At 35.7% G+C, this 26623-nt stretch overlaps 1 protein-coding gene across 1 annotated transcript in view; it reads right to left on the bottom strand.

Moving 5' to 3' along the window:
* Positions 1-26623, bottom strand: part of LOC115224993 (zinc finger protein 845-like) — a 254784-nt gene that overhangs the window by 185203 nt on the left and 42958 nt on the right. Inside the window, exons 5-6 of the mRNA XM_029795922.2 lie at positions 10726-11061; positions 2650-2713 (exon numbers count right to left, since the gene is read on the bottom strand). Of these exons, the coding sequence (XP_029651782.2) occupies positions 2650-2713; positions 10726-11061 (400 nt within the window). The remainder of the gene's footprint in view (positions 1-2649; positions 2714-10725; positions 11062-26623) is intronic.

Below are 26623 nucleotides of genomic sequence, written 5' to 3'. Positions count from 1 at the left end.
CCATATATATATATATATCATAATACATATATAATATATACATATAATTATATATATATACATAATATATAGATATAATATACTATATATATAATATGACATATATATAGCTATACATATATATAATATATACATATATATATATATATACATATATATACATATATGTACATATATAATATATATGTATATATATATATATATCTATATATAGATATATATATATATATATATATATATATATATATATATATATATACATAGATATTATTATATATATACATACTATATAAATATAGTGTAGTATATATATATAGCTATACATATATATATATATATACATGTATCTTATATATATAATATACATGTCTAATATATATATATAATATATATGTATCTTATCTGTATATATATTATATGTGTATATATATAATGTATATTAAATAGGATATGTACAATATAATGTATATATAAATAATATATGCATATATAAATATATATGTCTATATATATATATGGTACATGTATATATAGTATAAATGAATAGATATGTATATAAGTAACCAGGGTAAAGACCCCCCTTCGTCATGATGACCATGGGATTGCACCTAGAAAGTTACCCTCTTCTAGACACAAGTCCGGCAAGGTTGTTTTATTGAAGACCAGCAGTATCCCATGCATACCAGCCTCCCTCTCCACGTCCCGATGTGTCCAAGGGAAAGGCAAAGGGGCCGATACGCTTGGCACCTGTACGTCGCACAACTCATTTCTACAGCTGAGTGAACTGGAGCAACGTGAAATAAAGTGTCTTGCTCATGAACACAACACGCAGCCCGGTCCGGGATTCGAGCTCACAACCTCACGATCGTAGCTAGACGCTCTAACCACTGAGCTATATATATATAGATTGATGTATGTATATATTATATATATGATACAATATATCACATATATATATAACATATATGTATAGTATACATATATACATCTATAAACATAGATATATCAATACATATATGTATATAGTATATATACACATATATATATACATATTATGTTATATATACATATATACATATATATACATATATATATATACATATATGTATATGATATATTATGTATATATAAATATATATGTATATATATATATATGTATATATTATATAATATATATATATATATATATATGTATATATAAATATATTGTGTATATATTATATATGTAGATATGTATAATGTATCTATAAATATATATGTATATTTTATATATATAATTTATAATATAAATATGTATAATGTATATATATATATCTATATATATATTATATAGATATATATATGTATATATATGTATAATTATATAATGTATATTTATGTATATTATATATGTATAGATATATCTATATGTATATAGATATATAATTGTAAGATATAATATATAATATGTTTATATATAAATATGTATATATCTATATAATATATATATATATAATTATATGTATTATATATATATATATATCTGATGTATATATATATATATATATTTATTATATATATACATATACGACGACCGGCATTGCTTCGGGTGTTGTTTTTTTCTGACCCTTTAGAATTGGAAGTTTTGAAAATTTTGCATTATCTAGGAAAGTGAACATTTTTCTGGTTGAAATACACCAAACAAAATGCCAACACAGCAGTCAAAGAATCATAATATATAGGGGATTTTCATAGAAGAAAAAGCCCTTTTTGATGGAAATAATTTTGGTGTTAACTTAGTCCTATTTGATTTTTTAATTTTTTCTTCTAAGTACGGAAGAGCAAGCCTTCTTTTAATCAAACCTCTCAGTTGTTCAACTGCACCGCAGGGTCTGCAGAGGAGATAGTGTTTGTTGAAGGCTGCAAAACCTGCCACAACACACACACACAGACAACTTCAGTCTTTATATATATAGATATATCGTGTAATTCCACTCCCTGTAAGAAGCATTTGTCCTAGTTCATGTAAAAAGCACACATGCTGATCATGCTGATCCAGTGGTTATTCAACTTACTCTTCCCCCTGAAATTGCTTGGCCTTGTGCCAAAATAATGTCAGATACATAATAATGCCTTGATATATGAGTTAGTGTCTTAACTGGCATTGCTTCTAAGTGAAAACACATAAAGCAAAGCATAAATTTTCCAATAGAAGAAATGTTATAAATTGTAATTCATTCCTACAAAAATGTTTTAAACCAATAAAATTTATAATACTTGTAAATAAATGACAATAAAACAACAGTAGAATGTAAAGAATATTTATGTAAAGTCAAAAACAATGTCAAGATCATTTAGAATACTAAAATATGATCATTCTAATTGTTTTCTGAATCACTCGTGAAAAGACTCAGGACACCATCATTTGTGAGACGTGACCCACTGATTCACAAGCAAGAAAAAAGTCTAAAGTTGTTGTACTCTGAGAAGCATTCCTTTGCTTTTTATAAACTTCTTGGTAGACAAACAGATCCTTGTTAATGGTAGTAGAAACTTTCACAAATTTGGATTTGTTCTTGAAAAATAAAACTCATAAACAATGTCTGTAACTTGGGAAATGAATCTATTCCTCATGAAATGTGTTCCCTGTCTGTATGAACATGCTTGTGCCTAGTTAAGTGATCGTTTCGAGAGAAAGATTTACCACAGATTTCACAGTGATATGGTTTTTCTCCTGTATGAGTACGTTCGTGAATGACTAACTTAGCTTTCTGAGAGAACGACTTGTCACAGATATCACAATCAAATGATGTTTTGCCCTTTCTGTTCTTCTCCTCGTCAGAAAAATCAATTTCTTCAGACTCTCTTTTACATTCAACTTCACTCCTACGTAATTCATTTTCCATAATTTTCCTTTCTCTCGTCACAGTACACAAAGGTTTTCCTTCTTCTCGTATATTGCTCTGAACAAATATTTCTACTGATATATCTCCATCAAAAGTGTTCTTTATTAATATCTGAAGATGCTGCAAACTGCCTTCTTAATTGCTTTAACTCATTAACATCATTCAATTATCAGTCAAATAGATGTTTATTGAAATTCTTCTGAATTAATCATTCATTATGTTATCATGTTCAGATTTCAATGTGTGATTGTTTTAGTTTTAGAATGACCTTGTAGGTGGGTGTGAGGGGTGGGATCTGGCTAGTATGAATATAAACACACAAAAATATGGCCAGTTTTTAACCGTTTAGCATTGAGATTCCTTTGTGAAATGTAATGCTTATTTATTCATATTGTTTTGAATTAACCATGGATTATCTCATAGCTCTGAGACTTCAGTGATTTGTTGTTGTTATTATGTTATAATACTTGTAAATAAATGACAATAAAACACAGTAGAATGTAAGAATATTTTATGTAAAGTCAAAAACAATGTCAAGATTATTTAGAATAGACAAAATATTATTATTACTATTGTATTCTGAATCACTTTGAAAAGACTCAGGGACAAACAACCTCATTTGTAGACGTGACCACTGATTCACAAGAAACAAGTCTAGATTTGTTTACTGAGAAGCATTCCTTTGCTTTTTATAAATTCTTGGTAAGACACAGATGCATTTGTTATGGTTGTAGATGCTTCCCTGGGGTTGGTTGGTTTGACCTGTGCTACAAACAGGGTGCTGCCCCAGTTCCTGCCTGATTTAGATTGTTTTCTACAGCTGGACACTCTTCTTAATGCCAACCACTTTAGACACTGTGTTGAGATCTTCTCACATGGTCCTTGTATGGGAGCTTTCTATGCAGAGCAGTATAGATGCCCTTTACATAGATCACCAGGATAAATATATATCATATATATATATATATATACATACATTAAAAAAACCCCCACCTTTTAAATCAATTCAAAATGACAATTAAATACACCATCTCGAAATTACATAAAATATAAATATTAAATTAAAATAACCATAAAATATCCAAGATTAAGTAACTTGCAAAAAAATAATAAAAACTACATAATTGGTAAATGAATGACACGTCATTGATCTTTTATGTGTTATTTTAATTTTAATATTTTTATTATACGTAATTTTTCTATGATGTTGTAATTTATTGTTCATTTTGAATTGATAAGGTTGTACTTTCTAATTTCTCATATATATATATATATATATACATATATATATATTATATATATATAATATATATATATATATATAATATATACATATATATTTTATATAATAATAAAACTATTCTGTCTGTGTGTCTTCTAGGATCTCGGGCATCCTCATCTGATTGCAGCCAAATTTGATATGTAGATGCCGAAGGTATCAGGACGTGTATAAGTCTTGAAAAATTACAAAAATCGATTCCAGGTGAGAATGGCGATCGATAAAGCCATGGGAACGTGCATTTATAGCGCAAGTACATTCTGTTGTTGTGATCGATACTACACGTACGCAAGAAAAATGCACATGCAGTTTGTGCTGGCTGGCTGTGAAATAATGCCACAAAATGCAGTTATTTAAGAGACCAAAAAAATAAGATGCAAAGAGGATATTTCTTCAAACTTGGCATGAAGGAAGGAGAGACTATTTCGTTTCTCAAGAAGTTTTTTCTTTGCCTTAACTTTGTTTAACAAAACCAAAAGTTTTATTGAAATATAGGCATGCTTAATTATTTTTTAATGAAAAGAACTGTTTAAACCATGTTTGGTGTTCTCCCAGTCAACAGCCTTATAATTACTGGTACTTTAAACTCTTCGGTTGCATATTTTGTGAATAAAATCGTTTTTTCTTTGGAATAAAAAAAAAGTCTATCTTTATTCTTCTTTTTGCTGGTGTCCCTAATTTAGGTTAAATCAGTGTTTCTCAAAGGGGAGGCCTATGGAGCGGTCGGAGAAGTTGCCTTGAGAAAATTTGGTTTAAATGTTTGACATCACCGTCCTTGGACGGGGAGGAGGGGCACTTTGCAACTGTGTATATATATGTATATATATATAATTATAATTCTGCTTCTTATTATTACTATGTTTTACTTATTTCTGTCATTAGACTGCCATCATGCTGGGGCATCGCCTTGAAGAATCTGTAGTGAGACTGGATCGACCCCAGAACTTATTTGTTTTTTAGGCCTGGAACTCATTTCATCAGTCCTAATAATAAAACACAATGAAATTATTACTTCTGACCATTTAATTCACTACTCCTTATCCTCCGTAGAGTCTTTCCCCCAGCAGTTTTGATACAAAAGTAGAAATTCATCGAGAAAAGTCGATAAGTTTAGACGAAATCAAAGAATATCTGACCCTAAAAAGAACCATGACAAAAAGTGTGGAAACGGGGAATATACAAAACATGTAATGGTTTGCTTGAAATACCGAAACGAATTCGTAGCATTGTATCAAACAGAACAGTAACTATTTACGCCAGGCAGTATTTCTTGTGGTTTTTTTACGTTCTGAGCTCAAATCTCGGTGATGTCGATTTTACTTTTCATTGCTTCGGAATCAAAATAAAGATCCATCGAAAACAGAGGTTGATACTAATCTCCCTCACACCCCCAATATTAAGTCTGTTAATAACAACTTTGCTTCTAGCAGGTAACTGAGGTAACAATTATATCCTTTTCTACTCTAGGCACAAGGCCAGAAATTTGGAGTGAGAGGGGCAGTCGATTAGATCGACCACAGTACGCAACTGGTACTTAATTTATCGACCCCGCAAGGATGAAAGGCACAGTCGACCTCGGCGGAATTTGAACTCAGAACGTTAAGACAGACGAAATACGGCCAGGTATTCCGCCCGGCGTGCTAACGATTCTGCCAGCTCGCCGCCTTAAAAACAATTATATCAAAGCAACTTCACGAATGACTGACCAATTAGTATATGTCACCTTTAGAAAATGCGAACGTTTGCCGTGCTTGCTAAAAAGACCCATGTGCGTGTGAGCGCACCGGGACCACTGTTCACTAGTAGTACCTACAAAAAGTGCGTAGAAACGAAAATGAAAAGAATACAGCAGCTCATATAATATTCAGAGGAAGATTGTTACCAAAAAAATTCCAGCATTGATTAGAGGAAGGGATTAGATCTGAGAGAAATTTGTGTTGGTATTAATTCATTGAAAGACGATAAGGAAAATTAGTGAGTAAAGGGAGATAAGCAAGGGCATGAGCCTAATTACGGGAAAAAGAAGCATTCGATCTTTAGATGGCTTCATAGGCTTTTAACGGTGGTGGATCTCCGTCGTTTCATAACGAGGAGTCAATCTTATGGACAACTGATTTACTTGCACTTCACTGAGTATTTGCTGGTGTACAAGATGCATCCTTACTTTACCAGAATATTTAGGGCAGAAACCAGATTAATACGTTTCGTCATTCAGCCATCGGAAAACGTTTTAAAGTAGTTTTGTAGAGAAAACTTACAAGGAAAAAAATTCAATTTAGAATTACTAAATCAAATTTCACACAATATAATAAATATACAGAAAAAAACACCACCTTTTATTAATTCAAAATGAACAATTAAATTACACCATCTAGAAAATTACATATAATAGAAATATTAAAATTAAAATAACAATAAAAAGTCAAAAAGTAATAATAAAAACGTAAATAATTAGTATATATATTTATGTACATATATATATGTATATACGTGGGTGTATACGTTTTGTTTTAATTATATCTTTATATACGCACATACACACATAAAAAACTGATACACCGTTGCTTACGACAATTATAAGCATCCAAATTTAGAGAATGTGTTGAGATCTTCTCACAGGGTACATGTATGGGTGTTTTTTATGCAAAGCAGTATAGATGCCCTGTACATAGATCACCATGATATATATATATACATACATATAATAATTATTTGAGGGAATATAAATCCAAACTCACAAGGAAAAAAATTCAATTTAGAAATACTAAATCAAATTTCACAATATAATATATATATATCTAAAAAATTAGAAAAAAAACACATTTTATCAATTCAAAATGAACAATTAAATTACATTGCTTGACAACCGATGCTGGTGTGTTTATGTCCCCATCACTTAGCGGTTCGGAAATAGCGACCGATAGAATAAGTACTGGGCTTACAAAGAATAAGTCCCGGGGTCGAGTTGCTCGATTAAAGGCGGTGCTCCAGCATGGCCACAGTCAAATGACCGAAACAAGTAAAAGATTACTTAGTTTAAAAATTTATTTACTTTGCGTTTTTCCTCTTTTTCTTTTTTTAGTTATTTCAGTCATTTGACTGCGGCCATGCTGGAGCACCGCCTTTAATCGAGCAACTCGACACCAGGACTTATTCTTTGTAAGCCTGGTACTTATTCTATCGGTGACTTTTGCCGAAACGTTAGGTTACGGGGACATAAACACACCAGCATCAGTTGTCAAGCAATGCTAGGGGGACAAACACAGAAACACAAACATATACATACATATATATATATATATATATATATATATATATATATATATATATATTATATTATATATATACATATATATTCGACGTGCTTCTTTCAGTTTCCGTCTACTAAATCCACTCACAAGGCTCTGGTCGGCCCAAGGCTATAGTATAAGACACTTGCCCAAGGTGCCACGCAGTGGGACTGAACCCGGAACCATGCAGTTGGTAAACAAGCTACTTACCACACAGTCACTCCTGCGCCTTATTATTATTATTATTATTATTATTAATAATATTCAGTAGTTTTGTTTTTATAGCGTGCTTTCACTTCACTACCGAGCGCAGCTCTGTGTGCCTTGTGTATGTGCTGTGAGGGTTACTATATTGAAAGTAAGGGGTATCAGCCATCTGAATGTGGCTAGCCACTGGGGTGGGGTGGGGTGTTACTGATGCTTTTAGCCCCAGGCGATCAACGTCACCAAAAGGACTTTAGACACTATATCAGTGTCCTTGTGTTACTTGCAAAGGGAGGTCATCCTCCCTCGAAGACCCGAGTACTACATACGGACTATAGTTTCAAGGTAATTGCCTCTCGTCAACGCATGGTAAGCACTGGTCTTCGATGAAGGAGCCCCCTCGCAAGTAATATATAATGTTTTTCACAGTAACCACTGTCACTGATGTAGAAAAACTGTCTGAAAACAATAATAAATCTCTGAACGAGATATAAACAGTAACCGCTCGACAACGTAAGGGGTATCAGCCATCAGAAGTATGTGATATACGAAGGAACGTTGTTACCACAATAATTACAACATTAATGAGAAGAAGTAATTAGATCGGACAGAAGTATGTGATATACGAAGGAACGTTGTTACCACAATAATTACAACATTAATTAAAAGAAGTAATTAGATCAGACAGAAGTATGTGATATACGAAGGAACGTTGTTACCACAATAATTATAACATTAATTAACAGAAGTAATTAGATCGGACAAAAGTATGTGATATACGAAGGAACGTTGTTACCACAATAATTACAACATTAATGAGAAGAAGTAATTAGATCGGACAGAAGTACGTGTTGCTTATTACAACAGTGGGAACACAATAGGCTAATTAGACGAGTAAAGGGAGATAAGCAAGTACATAAACCGAAGTCCAGTAAATATAAAAACCCTTTCGATTTTTTTATAGCTTTATATGCTTACTAGCAATATCGCCCGGCGTTGCTCGGGTTTGTTTCGATCATTTAGAATTAGAATTTTGAGATCTTTTCGGTATGAACGGCAGTGTTATATGAAAAAGTCACCCATAATCATGACCCTTGTATCGATCTATTGCATTTCAATCTGTTTTAGGGTTAGGGTATCTTTTTTTCTTCAGAAATGTAAATAAACCCAATCTGTTTCTTAAACGAGGGACATATTCATACGGCACAGAATGTTTTTTTTTTACCTCAATAGACGTCATTGATTGGTTGAAATTGCAGAAAAAAAACAACAAATATTTTACAAACCATAGAATTTTCTCAATAAAGCCAAGAGAAAAAGACATTTTATAAACATATTCTACCAGTATACGAAGTTTGAAAGTGTTTAGTTAGGTGGAAATTATTTTAAAAAACTGCCGTTCAAACCGGAAAGATCTCAATTTTATATATAGAGAGATTACTAGCAATATCGCCCAGCGTTGCTCGAGTTTGTTTCGACCCTTTAGAATTGGAATGTTTGAAAAGTAATAATTTTGCATTATGTAGCTTGTTATTCTCTTTAAGTGAAGATTCTTCTGGTTGAAATACACAGAAAAGTGGCAACACATTAGTCAAAAATTCGTAAAAAATAGGGATTTTCATAGTAAAAAAGCACCTTTTCGATGTAAATAATTTTTGGGGTTAACATGGGCCGATTTGAATTTTTTCTTCTACGTAAGGAAGAGCAAGCCTTTATCTATGATACTCTCAAACTTGATCAACTTGCACAGCAGGGTCTCTTAGGAGATGGTGTTAGTTGAAGGCTACAAAACCTGCCACACACACACACACAGACAACTTCAGCTTTATTTTATATAGATATATCATGCAATGCCACTCCCTGTAAGAAGCATTTGTGCTAGTTCATGTAAAAAGCACACATGCTGATCCATGTGGTTATTCAACTTACTCCTTCCCCTGAAATTGCTGGCCTTCCGCCAAAATAATGCCTTGATATGTGAGTTAATTTCTTCTGGAGATTGCTCCTAAAGTGAAAACTCATAAAGCAAAGCAATAATTTCCCATAGAAGCAATGTTATAAATTGTAATTCATTGCTAGAAAAATATTTTACCAATAAAATTTATAATACTTGTAAATAAATGACAATAAAACAACAGTAGAATGTAAAGAATATTTTATGTAAAGTCAAAAACAATGTCAATATCATTTAGAATAGACAAAATATTATTATTATAACTGTTTTCTGAATCACTTTGAAAAGACTCAGGGACACCATCATTTGTAGACGTGACCACTGATTCACAAGAAACAAGTCTAGAGTTGTTTACTGAGAAGCATTCCTTTGCTTTTTATAAACTTCTTGGTAAGACACAGATGCATTTGTTATGGTAGTAGAAACTTTCAAAATTTGGATGTTATGCTTGAAAAATAAAACTCATAAACAATGTCTGTAACTTGGGAAATGAATCTATTCCTCATGAAATGTGTTCTCTGTCTGTATGAACATGCTTGTGCTTGGTTAAGTGATCGTTTTAAGAAAAGGATTTACCACAGATTTCACAATGATATGGCTTTTCTCCTGCATGAATGTATTTGTGTTTAAATAAGGCACTCCATGTAGAGAATGATTTACCACAGATATCACAGTGATATGGCTTCTCTCCTGTATGAAAGCGTATGTGAATAGTTACGCGACCATTTTGAGAGAAGGATTTACCACAGATTTCACAGTGATATGGTTTTCACACTTGAATGAACGTATTTGCGAACAGTTAAGCTGGGTCCATCAGAGAATGACTTACCACAGACACCGCAATGATATGACTTCTCATCTGTGTGAATATGTATCTGATTAGTTAAGATTCTATTTTCATAAAATAATTTACCACAGATATGACATTGCTACAGCTTCTCTCCTGTATGAATGCGTCTGTGATTAGTCACGCCTTTATTTTGAAAGAATGATTTACCACAGTCTTCGCAGTGATATGGTTTTTTCCCCCAGTATGAATGTATCAGTGATTAAGCAGCTGACTATTTTGAGAAAGTGATTTACCACAGATTTCACAATGATATGGTTTTTCTCCTGTATGAACACGCATGTGCTTGGTTAAGGTATCGTTTCGAGAGAAAGATTTACCACAGATTTCACAGTGATATGGTTTTTCTCCTGTATGAACACGCCTGTGTATGGTTAAATTATCGTTTCTAGAGAAAGATTTGTCACAGATTTCACAGTGATATGGTTTTTCACCTGTATGAACATGCTTGTGCTTGGTTAAGTGATCGTTTCGAGAGAAAGATTTGTCACAGATTTCACAGTGATATGGTTTTTCTCCTGTATGAACATGCTTGTGCATAGTTAAGTGATCGTTTTGAGAAAAGGATTTACCACAGATTTCACAGTGATATGGTTTTTCTCCTGTATGAATGTATCAGTGATTAAGCAGCTGACTATTTTAAGAAAATGATTTACCAGAGATATCACAATATGGCTTCTCCCCTGTATGAACACACTTGTGCTTGGTTAAGGTATCGTTTCGAGAGAAAGATTTACCACAGATTTCACAGTGATATGGTTTTTCTCCTGTATGAACACGCCTGTGCATGGTTAAGTGATCGTTTCGAGAGAAAGATTTACCACAGATTTCACAGTGATATGGTTCTTCTCCTGTATGAACACGCTTGTGCTTGGTTAAGGTACCGTTTTCAGAGAAAAATTTACCACAGATTTCACAGTGATATGGTTTTTCTCCTGTATGAACACGCCTGTGCCTAGTTAAGCTTTCGTTTCGAGAGAAAGATTTACCACAGATTTCACAGTGATATGGTTTTTCTCCTGTATGAACACGCCTGTGCATAGTGAAGTGATCGTTTTGAGAAAAAGATTTGTCACAGATTTCACAGTGATATGGTGCTTCTCCTGTGTGAACACCACTCTTGTGCCTCGTTAAGCTTTCGTTTCGAGAGAAAGATTTACCACAGATTTCACAGTGATATGGTTTTTCTCCCGTATGAACACGCTTGTGATTGGTTAAGTGATCGTTTTGAGAAAAGGATTCACCACAGATTTCACAGTGATATGGTTTCTCTCCTGTATGAACACAACTCTTGTGCCTAGTTAAGCTTTCGTTTCGAGAGAAAGATTTACCACAGATTTCACAGTGATATGGTTTCTCTCCTGTATGAACACAACTCTTGTGCATAGTGAAGTTTTCGCTTCGAGAGAAAGACTTACCACAGATATCACAGTGATATGGTTTTTCTCCTGTATGAACACGCCTGTGCCTAGTTAAGTGTTCGCTTTGAGAGAAAGACTTACCACAGATACCACAGTGATATGGTTTTTCTCCTGTATGAACATGCTTGTGCTTGGTTAAGGAATTGTTTTGAGAAAACGATTTGTCACAGATTTCACAGTGATATGGCTTCTCTCCTGTATGAGTACGTTCGTGAATGACTAACTTAGCTTTCCAAGAGAACGACTTGCCACAGATATCACAATCAAATGATGTTTTGCTCTTTTCATTCTTTTCCTCATCAGAAAAATCAAGTTCTTCAGACTCTCTTTTACATTCAACTTCACTCCTACGTAATTCATTTTCCATAATTTTCCTTTCTCTCGTCACAGTACACAAAGGTTTTCCTTCTTCTTGTATATTGATCTGAACAAATACTTCTACTGATATATCTCCATCAAAAGTGATCTTTGTTAATATCTGAAGATGCTGCAAACTGCCTTCTTAATTGCTTTAACTCATTAACATTCAGATTACTCTGTCAAATAGAATGTTTATTGAAATTCTTCTGAATTAATCATTCATTATGTTATCATGTTCAGATTTCAATGTTGTGATTGTTTATTTTTAGAATGGCCTTGTAGGGTGGGTGTGAGGGGTGGGATCTGGCTAGTATGAATATAAAACACACAAAAATATGGCCAAATTAACCGTTTAGCATTGAGATTCCTTTGTGAAATGTAACGCTTATTTATTCATATTGTTTTGAATTAATCATGGATTATCTCATAGCTCTGAGACTTCAGTGATTTGATTGTTTATGTTTAAACTGACACTGCAAGGTGAGTGTGAGAGGTCAGAATATTTGTGCTAGTTTAAATGCTAAATGATTAATTAAGATGCAAATATAATTTTCTGTGTATTCCAGACAATAAAGAAGAGAAATTTTGCTACATATATGTCAGAGTTCAGAAGATATATTTTGCAGTAATTCAGTAAATATTCATAGAAACAGGGTTATACGTGTTTTGTATAACATCTTTGCTCGGTCTTCAAAAGACTTTCCATTCTAATGACGTTGCTTATGTAAAAATCCTGTGAAGCAGATGCCATCTGATAATCTGAAACGAAAGAGAAACAACAGTGTAAAACATACAAGATAATTAGGAATTAGAGAGATTAAAGCAGTGAAAGTTTTACTACATTTTTATATAGACATGGCTGTAGAAGTGCAGGGATGGTTGTGTGGTAAGAAGATGGTTTCCCTATCACATGGTTCTGGGTTCAGTCCCAGAGTGGCCAATCAAAGCCTTGGGAGAGGATTTGGTAGATGGAAACTCAAAGAAGCTTGAGATAAACCAAATACGAAAATGAATTCTAATTGGATTAAGCAAAACAGAAACTTTAAATATGAGGTACCTTTTGACAAGTCACTAATGCATGATGTGTTGAAGCAATCATACTAAATAGTAGTTTGTAAATTCTATTTCTTTTCTCTTTTTCTCATATTCTTGTCTCGACTGAGATGAAAGAATGCCTCAAGTAAGTCCAGTGTCATTTAAATCCTTACTATTGATGACATCAGATAGCCAAATACAGTGACCAGGCTTTAAACAGCACACAATGTGTATATACTCTTTTACTTGTTTCAGTCATTTGACTGTGGCCATGCTGCAGCACTGCCTTTAATCGAGCAACTCGACCCCGGGACTTATTCTTTGTGAGCCCAGTACTTATTCTATCAGTCTCTTTTGCCGAACCGCTAAGTGACAGGGACATAAACACACCAGCATCGGTTGTCAAGCAATGTTAGGGGGACAAACACAGACACACACACACATATACATATACATATATACAACGGTTTTCTTTTCAGTTTCCGTCTACCAAATCCACTCACAAGGCATTGGTCGGCCCGAGGCTATAGCAGAAGACACTTGCTCAAGGTGCCACGCAGTGGGACTGAAACTGGAACCATGTGGTTGGTAAACAAGCTACCTACCACACAGCCACTCAGAATTATTACTTCATCATCATTTAAAGTCCATTTTACATACTGGCATGGCTTGGATGGTTAGAAAGGTGCTAACCAGCTGAGGGCTGTTCAGGGTTCATTTCTGATTTGGTATAGTTTCTATGGCTGGATGCCCTTCATAATGCAACCACTTTATAGGGTGTGCTGGATGCTCTTATGCAGCCCCTATGAGCCTGGAAGATTAGGGATGCTCAGCTGGAGAAGGTTGCAAGGGACAAGCTTGTATGCAAGGGTATGACATCAGATAGCCAAATACAGTGAGCAGGCTTTGAACAGCATACTACAAGATGTCTATGCAAATTTAAAACTATTACTTCATCATCATTTAAATTCCATTTTACACACTGGCATGGGTTGGATGATTTGAAAAGAGCTAACGAGCTGAAGGGCTGTTCAGGCTCCATCTCTATTTTAGCCTGGTTTTTGTGGCCGTATGCCCTTCCTGACACGACCACTTTACACAGTTTACATTGGAGCTTTCCACATGGCACACCAGCAGCCATGAGCCTAAAAGGTTAGGGAAAGAGTTGCAAGAGATTAGCTTGCATGCAAGGGCAACCATACTTTTACTTAGCGTGATACTCTCTCTTTTACTCTTTTACTTGTTTCAGTCATTTGACTGCGGCCATGCTGGAGCACCGCCTTTAGTCGAGCAAATCGACCCCGGGACTTATTCTTTGTAAGCCCAGTACTTATTCTATCGGTCTCTTTTGCCGAACCGCTAAGTGACAGGGACATAAACACACCAGCATCGGTTGTCAAGCAAAGCTAGTGGGACAAACACAAACACACAAACATATACACACACACATATATGTATACATATATACGACAGGCTTCTTTCAGTTTCCGTCTACCAAATCCACTCACAAGGCATTGGTCGGCCCGTGGCTATAGCAGAAGACACTTGCCCAAGATGCCACACAGTGGGACTGAACCCGGAACCATGTGGTTGGTTAGCAAGGTACTTACCACACAGCCGTGTCTTTTCAAGCACAGCAAAATGCCAGGAGCCTTGTTTTTTGATCCTCATAATTTAATGTCTGTCTTCAATGCCAGTATGGGCTGGATACTTTGGCAGGGGGTGGCCAGTCAGAAGACTGCACCAGACTTCTCCCCACCTCTCTAGCAATGAAAAAAAGAGGGGGGTGGAATTTGAATTAGTGATTCGTTGTTTAGCTTCTATTTCTAGCATGTGGAGAAGGGTGGGATAAAAATTTGAATTAGTGATTCGTTGTTTAGCTGCTGTTTCTAGCATGTCGAGTTTTCTCTTTAGATACGTTTACTATTTTAGTAGGAGGGAAGGGTTCTTAATTTGTTTTATTTTTCTTTGTAAAATTGAAATTTTACAAATTTTTTTTTTCAGAATCACAATTTCTGTGTTTTACAACGTATTTCGCAAAAAAAAAAAAAAAAAAAATCCAAAAAAAGTGAAAAAGAGGTGGGGGTGGGGGAGGAATTAAAATTCTGAAATGCCCATTTTTTTTTCGCAGATTCGGTATCTCCGCAGTCGAAAATGTGGGTAGAAAATACCCAAACAAAAAAGGAAAATAATAACCGAAAGGCGGTGCGATCCGTCTTCTTTACATTCGCCGTCATCTATTCATTTTCCCCTTTCTGTCTGAAACTCATTCAATCTCCGTTTATTGCCAAAATGCTAAGTTACGGGAATGTAAATTAACCATCTCCATTTGTTAAGTGGAAATAGAAGAGGTGGAAACACTGAGACCAAACTGCACACACGAATATACATTCTGACACAAACTAAGAATTCGCTTTAAAAAATTCCAACTTTTATTTTGTCGATACATGTGGTTCTTGGTCTCAAGCATTTGTCTTATGAAGAAAGGCTGAAGACACTCGACCTTTATTCTCTAGAAAAACGACGACACCGTGGTGATCTCATTCTTGCTCACAACATCATAAGCGGAAAGTGTAACCTCTCGAAAGAGCTGTTCTTCACTCCTGCTCCAGAGCGTAGGCTGTGGGGTCACTCCGAAAAGCTCTACCTGCGACGATTTCATCTCAATCGAAGGGGAGGGGCTTTCTCCGTCCGGGTTGCGGATCCGTGGATAGTGAAGATGCCGACGACCGCTCGGTTCAAAGTCTCTCTTGACCACAAATGGCCTGAACTCTTTGCAGGAACACCCTCCCTGTACATAACTCCATGTCCCCCTACATGGCCTTGCTTTTTGCTTTTTGAGCCAAAAATTAACTTAACTTAACTATATGTCAGTAATGAATGAGGACGAACCCAACAAATTTATATTTTCACATTAAATTCCGATAGAATTGTAATATAAACATTCTGGATGGTATTTGTAGCAAATCTCATTAATACATATACATTTTTCTGTAAATAACTTAATTTTCATAATTTCAGCAGGTTTACAAATAGCATTTATGATCGGGAAAATGTAAAGAAATCTTGAATATTGTTAAGATTTCCCACTAAAACAGGTTTGTACAAAGAGAAAACGAAATTTAATATAAAAACAAAATGAAATTATTACTTTACTCACCATTTAATATCACTCGTTATCTTCCATAAAGTCCTTTCCCCAGCAGTTTAGATACAAAAGTAGAAATTCATCGAGAAAAGTCGATACTTTTAGACGAGGTCAAAGAATATCTGACCCTAAAATGAACCATGACAAAAATTGTGTAAACGGGGAATATATAAAATACGTAATGGTTTTCATTAAATCCCGAAACGAAATTAGGTAATGCAGTGTTTCTTATGTTTCTTTTATGTTCTGAGGTCAACTCCTGCCGATGTCAAATTTTACCTGTCATTGCTTCAGATGCTTCAGAATCAATAAAATAAAGATCTATCAAAAACAGAAATCGATGACAGGTAATAATCACCCTACAACCCTAACATTAGGTCGATCGATTTTGCCCCTAGCGGATAACTAAAGAAACAATTATATCAAGGTGAATAACTGCCACGAACTAATATACCCATTTCTTTAAAACCCACAGGGGGCTAAACGTAGAAGGGACAAACAAGGACAGACATAGGTATTAAGTCGATTACATCGACCCCAGTGCGTAACTGGTACTTAATTTATCGACCCCGAAAGGATGAAAGGTAAAGTCGACCTCGGCGGAATTTGAACTCACAACATAACGGCAGACGAAATACTGCTAAGCATTTCGCCCGTCGTGCTAACGTTTCTGCCAGCTCGACACGAACTAATATACCACCTTTAGAAAATACGAAAAATGTTTTAAAACTGTTATGATTCATCATCATCATCATCATCGTTTAACGTCCGTTTTCCATGCTAGCATGGGTTAGACGATTCAATTGGGGTTGTGAAGCCAGAAGGCTGCGCCAGGCTCCAGTCTGATCTGACAGTGTTTCTACAGCTGGATGCCCTTTCTAACGCCAACCACTCTGTGAGTGTAGTGGGTGCTTTTACGTGCCACCGGCACAGGTGCCAGACGAGGCGGGCAAACGGCCATGATCAGATGGAGCTTTTTATGTGCCACCGGCACGGAGGCCAGACGAGGCTGGCAACGGCCACAATCGGATGGTGCTTTTTACGTGCCAGGCGAGGCTGGCAAACGGCCACGATTGGATGGTGCTTCTTACGTGCCACCGGCATGGAGGCCAGTCGGGGCGGCGCTGGCAACGGCCATTAAAGCCATATCAAGTAGAATGCACCGGTTTTCGTGCGATCATCGAAGTTAAGCAATGTCGAGCCTACCAAGTACTTAGATGGGTGACCACTTGGGAAGCGTACATGATGAAAGCATCTCACTCACATTTCTAAGGCAGTGAACTGGCAGAATCGTTAGCGCACTGGACAAAATGTTTTGCGACGTTCTGAGTTCAAATTCTGTCAAGATCGACTTTGCTTTTTATATTTTCGGGGTTGATAAAATGGTTACCAGTTAAACACTGGACTCAATGTAATCGACTAGCCAACTCCGCACATTTCAGGCGTTGTGCCTTTAGAAGAGATTTTTAGTAAGAGAGATAGTTAAGTTAAGTTAGGTTAAGTTAATTTTTTGGCTCAAAAAGCAAAAAGCAAGGCCATGTAGGGGGACATGGAGTTATGTACAGGGAGGGTGTTCATGCAAAGAGTTCAGGCCATTTCTGGTCAAGGGAGACTTTGAACAGAGTGGTCGTGGGCATCTTCACTATCTCTTCCGGCAGCTTATTCAACGGATCCACAACCCGGTCGGAGAAAGCCCCTCTCTTTCGATTGAGATGAAATCATCATAGATAGAGCTTTTCGGAGTGACCCCACAGCCGACGCTCTGGAGCAGGAGTGAAGAACAGCTCTTTCGAGAGGTTACACTTTCCACTTATGATGTGAGCGAGAATGAGATCACCATGGCAGCAGCGTTTTTCTAGAGAATAAAGGTTGAGTGTCTTCAGCCTTTCTTCATAAAACAAATGCTTGAGACCAAGAACCATGCGGGTAGCCAGCTTCTGGACTCTTTTGAAATGATGTATTTCTTTGAGGAGATAAGAAGAAAAGGCTTGAATCCCGCACTCTAATATGGGTCTCACCAGCGTGACATAGAGCGGTAGGAATATGGCTGCTGTGAGCATTCCGAATATCCGTCAAATCAAAAAGAGAACTCCACGTGCATTGTTGGCAGCATGGACGCACTGGGCTGAAGGTGAAAAGGAAGAATCCACCAAGATACCCAGGTCCTTTATCTGGTCGGTCCTCTCCAGCAGCAGACGACCCGGCTCGAAATCAAGTTGAGTTGCAGGAGAAGAGCCAACAGGCAGATGACAGCACTTTGACACGTTCAGACACAGGTCCCATTCGTTAGACCATCTCCAAACTTGGTGGAGGCATTGACGAAGATCATCTATATCACCGCGAGGAGCGACCAGTTTGACATCATTTACATGTTAAATAAATACATTATATCAGATTACAGTTTTTGGTAATATTATTGCTTTAAAACACATTTAAAGTAATAAAATGTACTAAAAATAGCTAAACCATGAAAAATACAGAACTGCACCACCAGATGGTTAAGATGTTTCATCATACAACCATTGGAAGACATTTTCAAGTAGTTTTTAACCCCTCATATCTTCTTTATTTTCAGGATTGCCTGGAAAAGTTTTGCGAATTTGTTTTTTCATTTGCAAATTGTATGATTATGATTATACAAGTAAAGAAACAAAATTGGTGCATGTTTTAAGGGCTATTTAGCTTACAGTAGTGTCCCCTTTTCCCTCTTTAGAAATTGAACCCACAGCAGTATAGAGCATTGACTTCACAGATCTTGCAAACTTTGATCCCCCATTTGCTATTTTGCCAAGCATGTACTGTGGGAAACATACTCTGCCTTTGTACCTCACCCTACCCTCATAGATGGATAGGCATTTATGAGGGAATATCAGAATATGGTTTTTGGTAATAGTATTGCTTAAGAACACATAAAAAGTATAGAAAATAATGGCTAAAACTATTATATTAACATATAAACAAAAACAAATGAGTACTCTTTGAAAATGAAAGTGAAACAAGATAAAAGTATCTTTTGGTTAGAGACTCATTTGTAAGCATTATGATGAAGGTCTTATTTTAAATAAGGGACCAGTTTGGTTCTCCACCTACTGGCCCACTACTAGTGTCTTCAGTGTAGGTATTGTGACAGTTTTTAAAATCCTGTCTCTATCTTGATACTGGAAACATGCAGGTCTCCAAAAGCTTCTTTGCTGCTCCAATCGTTTGCTATTCTGGGTAACTTGCTTATTCTCATTAATATATTTATAGCAGAAAATGCTTGGATTTCATCTGAGCATGTGGGAGGCCAATAACAGTTATTTCTATAGAATTGCTTATATTCTGGAAAAGACTCTGACTGGGTCCAGTCTCTTCACAAAAACAGTATACAAGCTTTTGTTCCAGTTGGATAAAAATTTATCTTGTCACCATTAGAGTTATTGTGTGAATCACTTTCACTTTCAGAAACAGAAATACGCAATTCCTTGGCACAAACACTATGTTGATTTTGCTTTTGCTGAATGTAGTGATTCTTTTTCTATGTCTTCGAGCAACAAATTCTGATTCACTACTCATCAACTAAAAACAGATATTCATCTCGCATCAGTATTAAAGATTTTCAAAACAATGAGGTTGAAAAAAATGAAGTGGGGGAAGAAAAAATCTTAGCAAATTCACAGAGATCAGATATCACATCAAATAGTGGAACTTCATCTGTTTTTATATTCTGAGATCATATTCTGCCAAGGTTGAGATTGCCTTTCATCCTTTTGGGTGCCAACAAAATAAATACCTGTTGAACAATGGCGTTCAATGGAATCGACTAACCTACTCTTCGGTAAAATTATAAACCTGCACCCATCTGCTAAGCCATGCTGAACCAGTGAGGTTCAGAAACTGAACTCACGATTGTGGGCTTAACGCTCTAACCACTGAGCCATGTATGGCAGATACAATAATGCCTTGATATTTGAGCTAATTTCTCCCTGGAGACTGCTCCTGAAGTGAAAACTCATAAAGCAAAGCAATCATTTCCCATAGAAGCAATGTTATAAATTGTAATCCATTCCTAGAAAAATATTTTACCTATAGGCATAGGAGTGGCTGTGTGGTAAGTAGCTTGTTTATCAACGACATGGTTCCAGGTTCAGTCCCACTGCGTGGCACCTTGGGCAAGTGTCTTCTACTATAGCCCCAGGTCGACCAAAGCCTTGTGAGTGGATTTGGTAGATGGAAACTGAAAGAAGCCCGTCGTATATATGTATATGTATGTGTGTGTATGTTTGTGTGTCTGTGTTTGTCCACCCAACATTGCTTGACAACCGATGCTGGTGTGTTTACGTCCCTGTAACCTAGCAGTTCGGCAAAGGAGACTGATACAATAAGTCCTAGGGTCGACTAAAGGCAGTGCTCTAGCATGGCCACAGTCAAATGACTAAAACAAGTCAAAGAGTAAAGAGTATAAAATTTATAATACTTGTAAATAAATGACTATAAAACAACAGTAGAATGTAAAGAATATTTTATGTAAAGTCAAAAACAATGTCAAGATCATTTAGAATAGATAAAATATTATTATTATAATTGTTTTCTGAATCGCTTTGAAAAGACTCAGGGACACCATCATTTGTAGACGTGACCACTGATTCACAAGAAACAAGTCTAGAGCATTTTACTGAGAAGCATTCCTTTGCTCTTTATAAACTTCTTGGTAAGACACAGATGCATTTGTTATGGTAGTAGAGTCTTTCAAAATTTGGATGTTGTGCTTGAAAAATAAAACTCATAAACAATGTCTGTAACTTGGGAAATGAATCTATTCCTCATGAAATGTGTTCTCTGTCTGTATGAACATGCTTGTGCTTGGTTAAGGTATCGTTTCGAGAGAAAGACTTACCACAGATTTCACAATGATATGGTTTTTCTCCTGTATGAACATGCTTGTGCTTGGTTAAGGTATCATTTCGAGAGAAAGACTTACCACAGATTTCACAGTGATATGGTTTTTCTCCTGTATGAACACGCCTGTGCATAGTTAAGGTATCGTTTTGAGAAAAAGATTTACCATAGATTTCACAGTGATATGGTTTTTCTCCTGTATGATCACGCTTGTGCTTGGTTAAGTGATCGTTTAGAGAAAAGGATTTACCACAGATATCACAGTGATATGGTTTTTCTCCTGTATGAATGTATTTGTGCCTAGTTAAGTTATACCTTTGAGAGAATGATATATCACAGATATCACAGCGATATGGCTTCTCACCTGTAAGAATGCGTTTGTGAGTAGTTAAATGATGAATATCAAAAAATGATTTACCACAAACATCACAGTGATATGACTTCTCTCCTGTATGAATACGTCGGTGAGTGACTAAGCTACCTTTCTGAGATAATATTTTACCACAGATATCACAGTGATATCGTTTTTCTCCTGTATGAACACGCTTGTGCATGGTTAAGTGATCATTTTGAGAGAAAGATTTGTCACAGATTTCACAGTGATATGGTTTTTCTCCTGTATGAACACGCCTGTGCATGGTTAAGTGATCGTTTCGAGAAAAGGATTTACCACAGACTTCACAGTGATATGGTTTCTCTCCTGTGTGAATGCATTTATGAATAGTCAAGTGATCGTTTTGAGAGAATGATACACCACAGATATCACAGTGATATGGTTTCTCTCCTGTGTGAACAGTACGCTTGTGCATTGTTAACGTACTAGTTTCAGAGAAAGATTTACCACAGATATCACACTGATATGGCTTTTCACCAGTGTGAATACGTATGTGTCTAGTTAAGTAACTATTATCAAAGAATGATTTACCACAGATATCACAGTGACATGGTTTTTCTCCTGTATGAACACGCTTGTGAATAGTTACTTTACTAATTTCAGAGAAGGATTTACCACAGATATCACAGTGATATGGTTTTTCTCCTGTATGAATGTATTTGTGCCTAGTTAAGTTATAACTTTGAGAGAATGATATATCACAGATATCACAGCGATATGGCTTCTCACCTGTATGAATGCGTTTGTGAGTAGTTAAATGATGAATATCAAAAAATGATTTACCACAAACGTCACAGTGATATGACTTCTCTCCTGTATGAATACGTCGGTGAGTGACTAAGCTACCTTTCTGAGATAATATTTTACCACAGATATCACAGTGATATGACCTTTCTCCTGTATGAATACGTCGGTGAGTGACTAAGCTACCTTTCTGAGATAATATTTTACCACAGATATCACAGTGATATAGTTTTTCTCCTGTATGAACACGCTTGTGCTTGGTTAAGGTATCGTTTCGAGAGAAAGATTTACCACAGATTTCACAGTTATATGGTTTTTCTCCTGTATGAACACGCCTGTGCTTGGTTAAGGTTTCGTTTTGAGAAAACGATTTGTCACAGATTTCACAGTGATATGGTGCTTCTCCAGTGTGAACACCACTCTTGTGCCTAGTTAAGTTTTCGTTTCGAGAGAAAGATTTACCACAGATTTCACAGTGATATGGTTTTTCTCCTGTATGAGTACGTTCGTGAATGACTAACTTAGCTTTCCGAGAGAACGACTTGCCACAGATATCACAATCAAATGCTGTTTTGCCCTTTTCATTCTTCTCCTCATCAGAAAAATCAATTTCTTCAGACTCTCTTTTACATTCAACTTCACTCCGATATAATTCATTTTCCATAATTTTCCTTTCTCTCGTCACAGTACACAAAGGTTTTCCTTCTTCTCGTATATTGCTCTGAACAAATATTTCTACTGATATATCTCCATCAATAGTGATCTTTGTTAATATCTGAAGATGCTGCAAACTGCCTTCTTAATTACTTCTCATTAACACGCAGATTACTCTGTCGAATGTAATGATTATTTATTCAAATTCTTCTGAATTAATCATTCATTATCTTATTGCTTTAAGATTTCAACGATGTTATTCTTTATGTTTATATGACATTGCCAGGTGAGTATAAGAGGCCAGATGTGGGCAGTTTTAACATAAAATAGCTTGAACGTTTGGGACTGATACGGCCAGTTCAAATGCTAAAGGATTAATTCAAATACAAATATAATTTTCTGTGTACTCCAGACAATAAAGAAGAGAAATTTCATAACATATGTCAGTTCAGAAGATATATTTTGCAGTAATTCAGTAAATATTTATAGAAACAGGGTTATACGTGTTTTGTATAACATCTTTGCTCAGTCTTCAAAAGACTTTCCATTCTAATGACGTTGCTTATATAATACTCTTGTGAAGCAGATGTCATCTGATAATCTGAAACGAAAGAGAAACAACAGTGTAAAACATACAAGATAATTCGGAATTAGAGAGATTAAAACAGTGAGAGTTTTACTACATTTTTATATAGACATGGCTATAGAAGTGCAGGGATGGTTGTGTGGTAAGATGTTGGCTTCCCAACCACATGGTCCTGGGTTCAGTCCCAGAGTGGCCAAACAAAGCCTTGTGAGAGGATGTGGTAGATGGGAACTGAAAAATGCTTGACACATTCGAACTACCCGAAAGAATTCTAATCCAAAAACGGAAAACAGAAATTAAATTATGTGGTACCTTTTGACAAGTCACCTGACAAAGCACACCTGACAAGACACACCTGCAAGGCAATGATGCATGATGGGTTGCAATGATCACAGAGTATCATAGACTTGTAAATTCTATTTCCTTTCCTTTCATTGTTTAAACTCTATGGACATGAAGGAATTCCTACAGTAAATCCATTGTCATTTAAATCCATATTGTTGATGACATCAGATAGCCAAATACAGTGAGCAGGCTTTAAATGGCATACTGCAATGTCTATATACAAATTTAAAATTATTACTTCATCATCATTTAAATTCCATTTTAGACACTGGCATGGGTTGAATGGTTTGAAAGGAGCTAACCAGCTGAAGGGCTGATCAGGCCCCATCTCTATCTTAAAATAGTTTCTATTGCTGGATGCCCTTTCTAACACAAACCCTTCACACAATGTACTGGGTGCTTTTTACGTGGTATCAGCACCCATGAGCCTGCAGGATTAGGGATGCTCAGCTGGAGGGGGTCGCAAGGGACAAGCTTGTATGCAAGGGCAACCATGCTTTTACTTAGCTTGATGTGTCTTTTCAAACACAGCAAACTGCCAGGATTCTCGTTTCCTGATCCCCTTCATTTAATGTCTGCCTTCAATACCAGTATCTGTTGGATGGTTTGGTAGGAGGTGGTCAGTCAGAAGACTGCCCCAGACTTGTGTGTCTGTTTTGGCTCAGCTTTTACAGCTGGATGCTCTTCCTAACACCAACCATACTACAGAGTGTATTGACTACATTTTAAGTGGCAAGATCACAGGCAAGGTCAGTTTTGGCACAGCTTTTTACATTTAATGTCCATTTACCATGCTTCCCTGGGTTGGTTGGTTTGACCTGGGCTGGCAAACAGGGGTGCTGCCCCCAGTTCCTGCCTGATTTAGATTGCTTTCTACAGCTGGACACTCTTCTTAACGCCAACCACTTTAGAGACTGTGTTGAGATATTCTCACATGGTACATGTATGGGTGTCTTTTATGCAAAGCAGTATAGATGCCCCTTATACAGATCACCATGATATATATATATACATACATATAAAAATTATTTGAGGGAATATAAATCCAAACTCACAAGGAAAAAAATTCAATTTAGAAATACTAAATCAAATTTCACAATATAATATATATATATATATATATATGAAAAATTAGAAAAAAACCACCTTTTATCAATTCAAAATGAACAATTAAATTACACCATCTAGAAAATTACATATAATAGAATTATTAAAATTAAAATAACAATAAAATATCAATGACGTGTCGTTATTCTACCCATTATATATGTTCTTATTATTTTTTTGCAATTTACTTAATCATGGATATTTTATGGTTATTTTAATTTTAATATTTCTATTATATGTAATTTTCTAGATGGTGTAATTTAATTGTTCATTTTGAATTGATAAAAGGTAGTTTTTCTAATATATATATATATATATACATACGTATATACGTATATATATTTATAATATAAAATCTGTTCTGTCTGTCTGTGTGTCCTCTAGGATCTCGGGCATCCTCAATCTGATTGCAGCCTAATTCGATATGTAGATGCCGAAGGTATCAGGACGTGTATAAGTCTTGAAAAAATTACAAAAATCGATTCCAGGTGAGAATACGATCGATAAAGCGATGGGAACGTGCATTTATATGCGCAAGTACATCATCTGTTGTGATCGATACTACACGTACGCAAGAAAAATGCACATGCAGTTTGTGCCGGCTGGCTTGAAATAATGCCACAAAATGCAGTATATCTAAGAGACCAAAAATGTAAGATGCAAAAGAGATATTTTCTTCAAACTTGGCATGAAGGAAGGAGAGACTATTTGGTTTCTGAAGAAGTTTTTTTTTCTTTGCCTTAACTTTGTTTAACAAAACCAAAAGTTTTATTAAAATATAGGCATGCTTAATTATTTTTTAATGAAAAGAACTGTTTAAACCATGTTTGTGTTCTCCCAGTCAACAGCCTTATAATTACTGGTACTTTAAACTCTTCGGTTGCATATTTTTGCGAATAAAATCGTTTTTTCTTTGGAATAGAAAAAAAGTCTATCTTTATTTCTTCTTTTGCTGGTGTCCCTAATTTAGGTTAAATCAGTGTTTCTCAAAGGGGAGGCCTATGGAGCGGTCGGACAAGTTGTCTTGAGAAAATTTGGTTTAAATGTTTGACAACTCATCACCGTCCTTGGACGGGGAGGGAGGGCATTTTGCTCCTGTGTGTATATATATATATATATAATTATAATTCTGTCAATTTTACCTTTCATTGCTTCGGAATAAAAATAAAAATCCATCGAAAAGAGAGGTTGATACTAATCTCCCCCACACCCCCAATATTAAGTCTATTAATAACAACTTTGCTTCTAGCAGGTAACTGAGGTAACAATTATATCCTTTTCTACTCTAGGCACATGGCCAGAAATTTGGGGTAAGAGGGGCAGTCGATTAGATCGATCACAGTACGCAACTGGTACTTAAATTATCGACCCCGCAAGGATGAAAGGCAAAGTCGACCTCGGCGGAATTTGAACTCAGAACATAAAAAACAGACGAAATACGGCCAGGTATTCCGCCCGGCGTGCTAACGATTCTGCCAGCTCGCCGCCTTAA

Source organism: Octopus sinensis, linkage group LG27 (genome assembly GCF_006345805.1).
Source record: "Octopus sinensis linkage group LG27, ASM634580v1, whole genome shotgun sequence".
NCBI lineage: Eukaryota > Metazoa > Mollusca > Cephalopoda > Octopoda > Octopodidae > Octopus > Octopus sinensis.
Note: the sequence above shows the minus strand (reverse complement) of the source record. Positions and strands in the feature narration are given on the sequence as shown.